At 41.7% G+C, this 13,788-nt stretch overlaps 1 protein-coding gene across 2 annotated transcripts in view; it reads right to left on the bottom strand.

Moving 5' to 3' along the window:
- Positions 1-13,788, bottom strand: part of MIDEAS (mitotic deacetylase associated SANT domain protein) — a 53,733-nt gene that overhangs the window by 12,928 nt on the left and 27,017 nt on the right. For both annotated transcript variants that reach the window (XM_063159135.1, XM_063159136.1), the window contains exons 2-5: positions 9,936-11,631; positions 5,518-5,835; positions 4,232-4,577; positions 3,750-3,816 (exon numbers count right to left, since the gene is read on the bottom strand). In XM_063159135.1, coding sequence (XP_063015205.1) covers positions 3,750-3,816; positions 4,232-4,577; positions 5,518-5,835; positions 9,936-11,396 — 2,192 coding nt within the window. In that variant the 5' untranslated portion in view covers positions 11,397-11,631. The remainder of the gene's footprint in view (positions 1-3,749; positions 3,817-4,231; positions 4,578-5,517; positions 5,836-9,935; positions 11,632-13,788) is intronic.

Here is a 13,788-nt window from a genome sequence, read left to right as displayed (position 1 = left end):
AACACTGCCATCTGGTCCAACTTCCCATTCCAAGCAGCACCAAAATTTGATCCTTTATGAGCTTGACACAAGCTGGTGTATTCCAGGTACTCCTTCTTATAAAACAAAAAAATATGAAACCTGTATTGCTCATTTTGTACCAAACCCAAACCCTTTCCTTCCAGCAGCAATCTCATACTTTTACATCTGAATTAGCAGACAGATTTTTCACTACGTGCAACCCACAGAGCACTACATTTGCTTTAAGTCAAGTGACCATCCACAGAGATTCTACTCTGTATTAGCAAGTGTGATTTTGTGCACAGAGGTGGGTAAGAACCCCCAATGAAAGACTGTTCTACTGTGTACTTAATGCAAAAGTGTTCCTCATTCAGATGTCAGTCAATCACACTGGTAGCTCTTGACATAGTAAAGTATAGAGAAAGCAGCTCTTTTTTTGGAGAGAGCAGATCAGGCAGTGCCCAGAAGATGATAAAATTCTGGAGTTGCTTCACTACAAAAAAGTAAAACTCCCTGCATCCAGGGCAAGGCTTGCCATAATTCTCAATTCTTGGCTTGATGCCCCACACCTAGCACAATTACCAAAGAAAGAGCATAATATAGTGCAATAAGGAATAATAACAAAAACTTCTGAGACATGCCAACCTCCAGACTTTTCTCGTCCTCTGAAATGACACACACACATCTATTATGAAAAGTAGTTTGGAAAAGGAGTGAGGAAGCCTTGAAACAACACATAACCAGTACAAAAATCCAGAGATACCAGCAAGTGTTTCAATATGGTGTTTTGAAGTCCTAAGAGAGTCTGTTATCAAACAGGAGCAAATGGGTATGGAAGGAGAAGAAGCAAATACCTTAATTCCCTTTTCCACCCAATTCCTCATTTTGGTATTGTCATAAAACACTTGCATCATAAGATGTCATGTGTTGGAAAAACCCATGTTCAAAAAAATTACTGACTTCTAGCACACATAAAAAGATATTTTGCAAACTTTTTTTTCATCTGTAGCAGATCCAGATGTCCTTAAGGGGAACAGTTCATGTGTAAACAAAGCAATGCAGAATTAATTACCCTATACACTTGTTCCAACTTCATCACCCACTCAGCAGTAGCTCTCCTTTCAGAGCACACTGAGATGGAGTGCAGATTAATGTTCAGGTGAAGTCTTCTACTCATTGTGATTAGTCTTGCTTACTGTTATGACATGCAGTTTCACAGAGGAGGAAAGGCTTATGGATTATAATCTGTCCTTGAAGGGATGACTGCTCAAAACTGACACTTTGCTGCCATGTGGAAACAGATAAAAAGGCGTTTTTGCAGTAAAAACTGCACTGGGAAATTTGGGAGAGGCTGTGTCTCAGGACACATACTCCTCTGACCTCACTTCTGAGAAAGAAAGAGACAACTGGAAGATCTGGAAGGAAACAATGTGGGCCTTCTTGAAAGTTGCTTTTCATTTTGAAACTGAACTTGGAATATGACATCTCTGGGCTAGAAACAAATAAAAATTTCATCTTGTACCTGCAACGCCCAAATAAAACCAGAATTCTACTGCAAGAGTTGACATGGGTAACCTAAATTTGGTCTGCTCTGAGCAAGGGCTTGGACCAGATGATCTCCAGAGATCCATTCAAGTTATATTATTCCTCTGTTCCTCTACTGATGAAGTCTAGACTTCAATACATAAAGAGCTCTTTCCTGAAAGTACCAGTGGTGCTCCTGGGCTGCCGTGGGAGCTGAGTGTGGCAACATCCAGAACTGAGGCTGTGAATTGGGAAGGCAGTTCAGTGATGCACCACAGGTATATTTAAGGCTGCCTACTTCAGCAATGACCCCAAGACTTTGGTGCAGCTGAACTGCAAAACCAGCAGGACACAAGGATCTGTGACAACAGCTGCCTATTGTACCATTTCACAAAGAATTAAGCTTCATTATCACATTTCCTATTTCAAATCACTGCAATTAAATAACCTTTTAAGAAGCACTAACAGAAGGCTTGGCAAGCAATTAAGACTACTATACTGGGTAATCACAAGTTAGAGTGAACTTCTGACAAGACTACAAAGCCAATTAAACATTTTTTTCTTCTAAAAAAAGTGCTTCCTGCCACATTTTCTTTAAGGAAGACACGTCTACATAACTGACCACAACAGTGCTGCCAAATATGAAATGACACCAGGCTAATAATTTGTTGTCATTAAAAGTTAAAAGCAATTTACCTCCATAAGCATCTGCTCAACAAGACTTAAGAAGACAGTTAGACAAATCTGCACATAACTCCCTTTTGGCAAAAGGAAACAAACTTGCACTACTAAGATACCATGGTTTGAAATTAACAGCAAGATTAATTTGAAAATATGAAAATTTTCACATACAACTAAAATCACAACCAACTTTATGTCAATAACTTCAGCAATTTAAGCCAACAGACACAAGACAACTGCACCACAGAGAGGTCAAAGGTTGAGACCTGAGAGGGACACAAAAAATATCTGTTCAAGGAGTTCCCCTGGATTAATGTTAAATGAACCAACAGGAAAAAGATTAATTAGGCAACTTTCAAAATAAATTTATACAACAATAAATGTGCTTATTTCAATGAATGGGCTTGGTCTAGAGGAGGTTACAAGAAAAGTCTACATTCATTCACAATATCAACATTTGCTCAGGACAGGCTGCTGTGACAAGTGCAGAAACCCTGACCTTCAAACAAGAAGGCAGAATGGGAAAAGGGCAAGGAAAAAAATTGTCAGCAAATGTACCAATCCATTTTTAAAATACAAACCATTTTGGATGAAAGCAAAAGAAGTGTTGTATTTACCTGGGGAAATTTTGAGTCAAATATCTCAAATGTTATGGGATATGCTGCAGAGTTTGAGCAGAGATTCCTGACTGCACAGTCAGATGCGGAGCCATGTGGGTGTTTTTATGCCACATGGGTGCTTTCAAGCCATGCATCTCCACGATTAGATTTTGCAGGAGTTAATTAATTAGGTATAGTAATGAACTGGAACTACACTACCTTGCTGTAGTTCTGCAGTACTGAGCTTGAATTGATAACACTCCCAGAGCACTGGCAAAGGCTGTGCAGAGATACTTGCAGCTCTGCTCAGGTTTAGCAGGACTGACACCAAGCCTAAGCTCACAATTCCAGCTTCAACATCTCCAGACTGTGTTCCCTATTGCTCTTTCCCAGCACACAGCCAGCTAAAGACCAACGAGGCTGATTAGCTCAGGGCACACAGCCCACATGCCACTGGCCGTAGCGTTTTCAGGCTGAGCTCGCCCAGGGGAGAGCGGAGTGTTCGCAGCTGTGCTGCAGCTACAACACACCTGCAACCAGACCAGTCCATGGGAGAGCTAACCCCAGCTTTCCAAGGACATTCTGTCCTTCCTCTAAAGGAGCATCATCTTCCCACCCTAAAACAAGCAGGCAGCATACAAAGAAGAGCTCGTATAAAACAACACAGGACAGATTCCCCTTTAGGTAACTAACAGTAATTCAGCCAAGAGACAGGTGAGCATCAATACAAAGCAGTTAAAGTCACCAGAATTACATTTACCCAACCAAACACTATTTATCACATAGTGTAATTTTTAATCAAGACAACTTATATTTAGAACCACCAACAGGAATAGTTTTAATGCTTCTAAGAGGTACATCGGTCACACAGGGAGCAGCTTGAAGGTTTAGGAGGAAGCAAGGAAGCACTTTTACTAAGAGACTCTGAATCTGCTGCCTACTTACGGTTCAATGCTGACCGGGGTGGCTTCCCCCACTACGGTAAGAATCGGAGGGGTAACTTCTGAACTGTCTGCAACAAGAAGGAAGAACTGCTCAGCTTCACATCTGAGATTTACTTTTCACACAGCTTGCAAATCTAATCAGAGCTGTCCATCTCTGAAAAAAGGTACCCCCAGGCTAAATAAAGGAGTTTCAGATGACCAGAGCCTTCCTCCCCTCAGCTCAAGATACTGACCCGGGAGAGGAACTGACTTTTCATTCCTAAGAACGTCAGCAGGGGGTGTTGCAGGTTGCTTGTGAACCCATCTTAACATCCATGCCTAGACGGAGCAACACCGCATTTCCTGTATTCTGGCTTCCCAAACAATCAGGAAGAAGCTCCAGTTTCACACAAACACACCTCCTAAGGGCATGATGCTCCTCCCAATGCTCCACAGTTCCCAATCATAAATTACGCAAGAAAGGAAAGTTAAAATGCAACTTACTTGATCGAAGCAAAGTTCTGTGACCACTTTTGGGTGTCACTGGAGGCGCAACCGAATGACCGCTTGAAGAGAGGATAGCGTTAAAATACAGCCCAGATCCTTCTCTCACTGGACTAAGGATTGGCGGAGGAGTGTAAGGAGGTAGCTCAAAGTTCCTGTCTGAAGGATGGTCTGCCAGACGGACAGGCGACCGCAAGTGGCTCTGATATGGAGTAATGTTGGAATAAACAGGCGGTGCAATGAAGGTGCCGGCTTTAGGTGGTATGAACAGGGGCTCGGGTCTTGGCCGCTGCTTTGGTTTTCGGGCAAAGCCCTCTGCTTCATCCTTTGGAACAGCATCTTCGTGCTATTAGAAAAAGAAATTGCATTGTTAATTTAATTTAAAATCTCAGGTTGCTTGAAAAACAGCTTAAAATCTGGATAGAACAGCTGGAGGATGTCTCAACAATTAGCAGAAGGGGAAAGTGAGAGGAAGAACACAGGGAATGGAATGGACTGGACACAGGAACCATTAGGTAGCAGCGCTAGCTCATGTGATTATGAAGTTATATTTTACAAGAACTTCATGTACATCTGGTCCAACCTTCATGGCAGCTTTAAAAGAGAATAAAAAAGCACAGCAGAATCCTGGTACAGATACACCACAACCCTGATACAGATACACAGTGACACCAAATAGTGGTAAGAGAACAGAAGACAATATAACAGTATTTTATTAGATGGTCAAGCATTTAAATGCAGAGAAACCTCCCCAGATGCCTGCCATTCCTGTGATATCTGAACATTCTGTTGTAGTTCTGGATAGAGGAGAAGGGAAATAAAAATATCAACCCACCCACTCATCACTACCATGCTGCAGGGGAACAATCAAGTACTGACCTTCAGAACTCAGTAAAAGTTTCCATTGCATGAGAATAAATCTTCACTTTGGATTTTATTTACATTGAGAGATATGTGCACTACTTAGAATTTATTGGTATTTATGTATGTATGAAGAAAGCACTCGTGATACAGACAGACAACTATTCTAGTCTTACTGTCTGGCTTTATTCACTGTTTAATGAATTTAGTGAGGCACTGCCTGGCTTTACTAGCATTAGCTATAGGTCATGAAAAGCCAGTAACGCCCGAATACATGGCAACACTATGATAAAATCCCCAGACTATGTACATTCCAAGTTCAAGCCTTGAGATCAGACTACTTAAATAGAAAAGTTCATGGCTAAAACCTGTGTGATTAAATTGAACAGATGTGCCTCATCTTTGGTTTCTCAGTGCATCAATACCTGACTCGAGGTCTCCGTGTTGGTATTGCGATTAGACCGCCTCCGAGTGACTATCACAGAAGGCTTCCGTTCACAAGGAGCTCGATCGTTTGTTTGGCCTTTCTGGAGCTTTCCATCCTCAGACTTTTCAAGGCTCTGCAAGTCAATTTTTCTCACTGGCACAGACACAGGAATGATAAGAGGCACAAGGCTGTTGTCCTCCCGGGCTTTTTTGGGAGCTGGTGAAGAACTGGCGAATTCCACAACACTCTTTGAAGCTGCAGTAGGTCCTGGAGCTGTCACTAGCATACTCTTCTTCTCCTCTGAATTATCCAGCTCCTGAGAAGAAAAATAGATTCCTAAAAATTCTATATTACTTATGTAATAAATGAGATACCATCTCACTTTCAGTGTATATCAAGTTTCTCAAAGCAACTTGCAAGCTGAAATGGATTTGGAAGTGTTACTGGAGGTAAAAGAATATTTCACGGGGTTATTAAAATTTCATAGAATTAGTTGAGGATTGCCTGTAGTCTCAACTGCTAGAAAGCTTATATAGGTCATTTATAAGAATTGTTTCACTACCTATGTTTTAACATTTTATTTTCTATATGAATTTGTGTCCTGCTTTATAGCTTTTGACAACAGCTCATCAGTTTTAGTAATGATCAAAAGCTGCAGGTTATAATTTCAAATACTGGATTTCTGCTCCAGGGAAGACTGAACTGTGATAATATCTTAATTAAATCTCTCACACACAAAAAAAACCTAAACCCAGAGCTAGTTTTCCTTCATTTTTTTTTTCTGACTCTGGAAAACATTAAGCCTTCAAAATAAGCCAAATAACAAGATTGAGCTCATAAAATCTACTATATCAAGAAGATCCAGGACTGCCTCGTTTCAAGGAGGCAGTTATTAGAGTTGGGCTAAGTTGCACAGAAAGGTTTATTCCATAACTGACTCTGCAGTTTACAAGCCTGACTGCTTCTTCACAGACACTGCAAATGTACACCTCTACCACACAGTGATGGAACACACACTTGTAAAGTCACAATTGGCATCCATTGTCCCAGAATAAGCCTCAGGAGAAATTAATGAGGTCTGAGGACCTGCCCTCACTTCAGGCTGGTGACAGGCTCCTGTACTTTCCCATAAAACTACCAATTTTGGGTCTGGAGGGCATTCATCATGTTCATCATGCTGACAGACATCACTGGAGTCCAATGACTCTAGATAGAAAGGGGTTCCTGTAAATTTTTGTAGCTTTCCTCCACCAGTTTCTGGGTACAGCAATGCATAATGACAATGTGAATGTGTGAAAAAGCACCAATTCTGACCAATCTAAAAATTTCAGGTACTTCCTGGGTGCTACACAGACATCTGTAGGTCAAGAGACCTGAACTAATTTGCTGACTACAAGAAGGAAATTATGGCAGCTCAGAAGTGCCATAGTCACCCAAAAGTGTCACTTTCCTCTGGCTTTATGATTGGTTTACTATGCTCCTTTTATTTTCAAAACTGGGGGGCATTCAGCAAAGCACTCCTCCTCAGAGATGGAAAAGCTGACCCCTCCAAGCCAAAACAAGCACAGGAGACCTGAATAGTAGCACAGATAGAGAAAAAACACCAGTAGGGACTTAATATAAATAGTTGAGACATCCTTAAAGATGTTCTGGTCCACACTACAGCTTTTCTGATCACAAAAGTTCACACATACCTAATGTTTGCAAGACGCATGACTAATTTTGGAATTAAGTCTTTTGCTTCAGATCCCTAAACAGTTTCTCAGCTGTTTGATTATTCTCAGAGGTAAGCAGAAAGGATGGGACCTACTAAGGGATTTTTGGCTACCTCAGAATCCGTGTTGCAGAATATGGGGCAGGAGGGCTGTTGGATCACTTCAGCAAGTGCAACACGTGGCACTTTCATTTAGACTCTTGCATAAATACTGAGGTATGAACTAGTCATCTAGAGTTCTCCAGGAAATCCACAGAAACCCATCAGACATCCTGGCATCGATCCTGTCTATCCCTCAAGCTGTTTCTAAAAATCTTAGAATTCACAGAAAAACCCAACTACAATAGCTGGAAGAACTGTTCCAAGGCCACATCTGTGATCTGAATAGAAACCACATCAGCCTTTTAAAAACACCTGCCCACATAGTGCTTTCTGCTATCATTCTGCATCATCTGCATCAAGGAGAGGCAGCTTCTGTCTGCAGTCATACCAAAGCTTGTCCATGAAAGAGGCGAGACCAGAACTACAATTCTGCAAACAAAACTTTTTTCTTCCTTTTGTTTGTAGCTGCTGGTGCCCTGCCCTGTGCCAGGGGAAAGCAGCTAGGTAAGCAAAAATGTCTTCCTTCCAGAAAGGAATATTTAAATTCAGACACCCTATAAGAAAAGCATTAAGGTTTGAGAAAAGTTTTCTGTTCTTATAGGAGACAACAAGTCATACTGAAACAATTAAGGAGTTGAGAATGTACTGCAGCCTGTAGGCAGTAACAAGCTTGCATCACCTGAAAAAAAGGCAGCCACAGGCTTGTTCCAAAGTGTCAGTCATGACACTGCATGCAGACAGAGATTGATGTCCACAATATTATTTTTGCATAAGGTACACATACCTAGACTGGGATGTTCAAAAAACTGGTTCAAATTATGAATGATATCTTCTTCAATCAATAATTTAACTCCATGGCATTCTACACACTCTTCAGATAACCTAAGCAGAGAAGGCTTCTAGGTTGTTTTTAACAGAAAGACACTCATAAGAGAAGCAGCCCACTCTCATTCAGCAAACATATTTTCTTTTTTCTCCCTCACACAATATCCAACACCTTAAAGATGTAAAATCCATCAGACCTCTGGTAAGAATTTTATCATCTTTCAAAACCTCATCCTGAAAACCTGAAGAGATCTAAACATAAGGTGTTCTTCTGCTAGTGCCATTATGCTTGCATATCTGCAAAGAACAAAAGAGCATCTGTCAAAACACTTCTCTGGTCTTTACATTATGAATCAGACTGCAAGCAGACATGCCTTCAAACAGTCAATTTCTTGCTTCATCTCTCAGGGCCTTTTCCTAAATGCTCTATTTGCTTCTTCTTGACACTCTGTTAGTGATCCAAGTGTAATGTGAATTGCAGGCCTTCTGCCATATAATCACACAATGGCTGGCAAAGTAAGAGCAAATACACCATGCTACTATATGTAGAACTACTACCAGTTCTTTATCAAATCTGCTGGTTCAACTGGAGTTAGAGCAAAAAGGATTGAAGACAACATCAACCAAGTCAAGTCACTGTTCAGTTTCTGCTGTCCAAGAGATGGAGTAGGCTATGGATATTCAGCTCGTTTGTTAGTTTAGTTCTTTCCCTCAAACAGCACATTCCTCTAAGGAAGAGATGGGAAAAAACAGTGACAGACAGACTAGGATAAAAAGGATGATGAGAACAAAACGGGCAATAAAATGCCTTTCCCTTTGTTGTCTGACTGGATAGCAACTCAGACACAAAAAGTGTAGGTAAAAACAGCTCATGTAATGTGTATTTCATCAGCCTTTGGCAAGAGAACTTCCAAGGAAAAGTGTGCCTCCTAAGAAGCGCTCAATAAAAGATTAGGCAGCAAACCACAACTGTAAGAAAAACATTCAAAAACAATCCCTCCAAAAACCCCCACTCAACTTCAAAAATCCCATCACTTGTCTCCCAATAGGCTAGTTAATTCTGAACTCTGTCATCTTGCCATATGGAATATATGCTGTTTAGTTTAGACTGATGGGATATCAAAAGGTTAGGAGTAGTGAACTACCAAATCAGTCAGCACTAAATTTCTTCCTCATTAAGTCCTACAGGAGGTCTACAGGCCCTCAGGTCATTCTTAGAAACAGGATGCTGCATGAGACAGGCCTTTGTCATGCCTGGTATTGGTCCTTCATGTAAGTGAAGCTTTCTTAGACTTTTAATATTTCAGAAATATTGAACATGTAAATTGCATTATGTAATTTTTAGATAGCACATTTTAGAAACACTTCAACTGCTGAAACTGAAAAACTGGCAGGTAACCCTAAGTCTTTTAATAGAAAAGAAAAAGAATGTTAAATCGGTAAAAAGATAACAAGTAAGCTGCTTATATCTGCCTCTCAAAATTCCTCATCACCTTGAGACCTAAGCTGAAAAATTCCATATTTTCATGTCATGGGCTAAAATAATGTTTGGTGTTAGTGAAATAAAACTGTCACTTAGTGGTTTCACTATACTACATCTCTGTTCTCCCACATCTATGAATTACAGTAGCTGAACTTACATGCCTCCACACCAGAGCTGCCCTCGTTGCACACTTCAAGATACCATCCTACACTGCATAGGAACATGACTTCCCTTCCTTTCAGCCCTACTTTGTAGTGTCAAACATGCTATATGCTTAGGGTCTATACCTTACCTTTACATTCTGAAGAGAAGCCAGCTCAACAGCTTTTTGGGCCAAAGTCAGCAAATTGGCTTCTTGAGAAACACGTCGCCTCCGTCGGGTACTCTGGATTACACCACCTCTGACACTCTGAAAATCATTAGTTCTCTGACTGTTTTCTTCAGCTGCTGCTGCCTGCTTCTCCTCATCTCTACCATTCTGGGCTGCAGCTTGCCTGTCTGTTTCCATCTGGCACTGCTCACTATTCACCAGGACATCCTTCTGCCCCAGATCCAATCTTTTGGGGTGCAAATAGCCACTTTTACTGTGGCCCAGTAACTCAGGTGTTTGCTGTATCGGGATCTCTTGCTGATGTGTTTGCCAGTGGTGCAGAAATAAATTGCCAGGTTGTTCTTCTGCCTGCTTAGAAGTCAACACTTCTCCTGCAGATGTCAGCAGGCCACCTTCTTTGGAGAGCCTCCGTGACCTCCTTGGAAAGGGAATCTGCGTCTGAGGTAGGACAGTCTGCTGGTTCTGCTCTGTTAATGCCTTGAATAGCTCCTGGTTCCTCTCTGCTTGCTGAAATTGGTGTGGCATCATGTGATGCTGAGGTGCTGCAGCTGCCACATGAGGCTGTGCTACAGAAGTTGTTTGCTGCAGACCGAAGGCTTGTGTGGCAGCCTGTTGCTGCTGCTGCTGCTGCTGAGGATAGAAATTTTCAAAGAGCTGTAGCTGGGGAAGAGCTTGCTGTTTTTGTTGTGCAGTAAATGCTGGACTGGAAGAAGTTGGGGCTTCTTGAAAGACATGTAACAGCTCAGGAAGACCTTGCTTTTGGCCTTGGTGACCAAATGCAAGTTGGAAAGGCTGCAATGGCAGAGTTTGATTCTGCTGCTGCTGTTTCTGCATTTGATGAAAAGAATTCATTTGAGCTTGCTGTCTAACCAGGGCTTGCTGTTCCAGCTGAACCTTTTGGGACATCATCTGCTGGACAGCGTCTCCATACAAATCCAGCTGTGACACAAACACCCCTTTCTCTTGATTTCTTTTAAGGGCTTCTGGGTGGCCATAGAAGCCTGGGGCACCAGCATTGGAGTGGGGTCCTTTTGGGTTGCCCCCAAAAACCATACTGTGGTTCCACACTGAAGGTGGAGACTGCCAGTGGCTGTCACCCCTCTCTGGTAACCGGTTTCCCATTAGTGAATTCTGCCATTTGACAGCTGTTACTGACTGGGGCATCATCACTGATTCTCCCCTATCTTGATTGTAAACAGAGTTCATCAAAGCAACGTTGTTGGGTGCACTTGTTAATCCTCCTGGATGAGAAATCTCCATAGTTTGAGAGACTGGTATATTCCCTCCGTGACCATAGTACTGTCCTTCCTTAAGCTGCTGCTGTGGCTCCTTTGACGGCACTGCTATGTCCTGCTCGTTAAAATAGGCAACTCGTTTCCCACCCCGTTTGCTTGAAGACTTTTGCTGAGCCTGAAGATTCATGGTTCAGTCTGTTCTCCCAGCCACACACACAGTATTTATAATCCACCCATCCCTGAGGTTGGGGGAGGAAAGGCACAGCAGTCTTTCTTTTCCATTCAGCTTCAGTAATAAAGGGCAGGAAAGAAGTCCAGATGAAAGTGCATTCACTTCCTTTTTCTTTGTGTGCTTCTCCCACTTCTTTTCACTCTTATAGTTTGTGGTTCAGAGGTCAGTAGGGTCCACTTAGTTACAGGTCCTGAAATAGAGAAGCAATTGCAATGAATCATCAACAGACATAAGTGGCCTATGAATGCTCATGTGATAAGCAACAATGTGTATGTCTGTCCCATTTCCCATGGAAATGAAGACCAGGATAATAGATGGAAGAAACAACAGATCTGACCTGCTAGAAGAATGCAAAACAAAACAACTTTGTTTTACAAAATAGGTATCACGCTGTACTTGCATGATGCAACTCCCTATTGCACACAGAATTCTGACTAATCCCTTAAATTCACCCTGAAAGTTTTACTTTTACTCTTTACTACCTCTGATCTGGCCAATTACTTCCACATCTTTCTGTAGCCAGAATAATCTGGTTTTAATCTTAACTCAAAACCACAAAACAAAAAGCCCTCATGGCTTGCCAAAAGGCCACAGTTCCCAAAGACCTTTAAAAGCCATGTATGTACATGAAGACTGCAGCCAAACATGCAACAAGATGCTCAATTCAGTATTCTGAAGGAAAAGGGTCAGGCAAAGCCCATCAGTCACACACACACACCGCCAATGATTACAGATGCCTTCCAGTCAACATCTGCCCACCCAGCATCCAAGCCCTAGAATCCCATCCTAGGGCCACAGCTTGCTCAACCTGAGGCTCTCTCAGAAGTTTTCTTCAGCTGAAAGAAACTGCTCCTGCTCAGGTCACACTCACTGAAAGGTAGTTCAGGCAGCTGCTTGCAGACATCAGCAAATATCTGTTAGTGAAAAGCTACAAATGTAATAGAAGAAAGCCCTTCCAGAACAGGCATTCTACAACAATTCTACCCTCCTACTCTCTTCTTCCATGAAGAAAAGCTATCTACAAACTTTAAGAGCCCAGCTTGCAGGATTAAGGTCTAATGTGTGAACACATACACTAGTATTTTTATTTGGACACCGAAAACCTTTTTAGATGTTTAGTTTTAAATTCAATTATATTATCAGATTACTTCTACTAACATTCTAGTGTAAGTCTCTATTCCTATCCTTTTCAGCGTGCATTCTGTTCTACTTTAAATCCCACAGCCAATATATTCCAGGAAAATTACAGCAAATTGTAAAAAACTATTCTTATTACACCCCTCTGTTACATAATCAAGTTTCTCTTGAGTGGAGCAGGTAAGACTAACGCACACATCCCCTCCAATGAAACCTGCAATCCATTTATTCTGCTTTCAAAAATGAAAAATAATAAACCAAAATGATATAGTACACTGCAGTCCTGTAACCTGAGCTTCCTCAGACAGATCTGGGTCCAGCGCAGGTTTTAACACTGAGGTGGGGTTGGGAACATGACGAGGAGGAAAGGACAAAGAGTTTTAATTAACTTACGCAACTTCCACCTCAGAGGCCAAGCTTGGCTTCGGTGGCCCTGGAACCACGGGACTGCGTTTCAGAGCGCAGTGACTCACTTCCTCAGGCTGCTACCCTGCTGCTCCCCCACACCGCCTCCCCTGCGCCTTTGGCTACAAACCATGGACCTCTGCCACCCTGCATCACAGAGCCAGGGCATTCCTCCCTCCCCTAAGCACAACATCTCAGCTCATTTCCCAAGACTATCACAACAGGATGAAAATAACTCCAGGAGAAATTATGGACACGTGAGATGGAAAATTCTCTCTAAACTGCAACTAGTACACGAATGAAGATTTCATAAAGTAAGTTTTTCCTACTTCAAAATTTCACTAGGAGAGGAAAAAACATCTTACAGCAGGAAACTGAATCCCTGGTAGCAAAAACGTAGAGGTGGATAAGCTGCTATATGCCTCTCAGAAACCTTAATGCTGTACTCTCTTCTTGCTTTCTGCAGTACTGCAAATGTATCAGAGATAACAACTAAACTCCAACACCTGAGGTAATACTACTAAGAGTGATTTCTGACAGTCTTACTTTGTGAAATCACCACAGACTATTTTTATCTCCAAACTAGGCAACATTTTCCTTCCACTGATGCTTCTGCAATGCTCAGTCACATCATTCTGATAAAAAAAATGCAAGGTCTTCTGTATATTAGAAGACATTACCAGTAGATCAAGTTTTAACCTGACAGCTTTCTGAAATTCTGCTGTAGACTTTTTACACTGTGAAGAAAAATACAACAATAATTGTCAAAAAGATGGCATTCAACTTTCAACTTGAAGGGTCCTTG

This window comes from Melospiza melodia, chromosome 6 (genome assembly GCF_035770615.1).
Source record: "Melospiza melodia melodia isolate bMelMel2 chromosome 6, bMelMel2.pri, whole genome shotgun sequence".
In the NCBI taxonomy this organism is placed as follows: Eukaryota; Metazoa; Chordata; class Aves; order Passeriformes; family Passerellidae; genus Melospiza; species Melospiza melodia.
The sequence above is the reverse complement of the archived record's forward strand: the minus strand, read 5'-3'. Positions and strand labels throughout refer to the sequence as shown.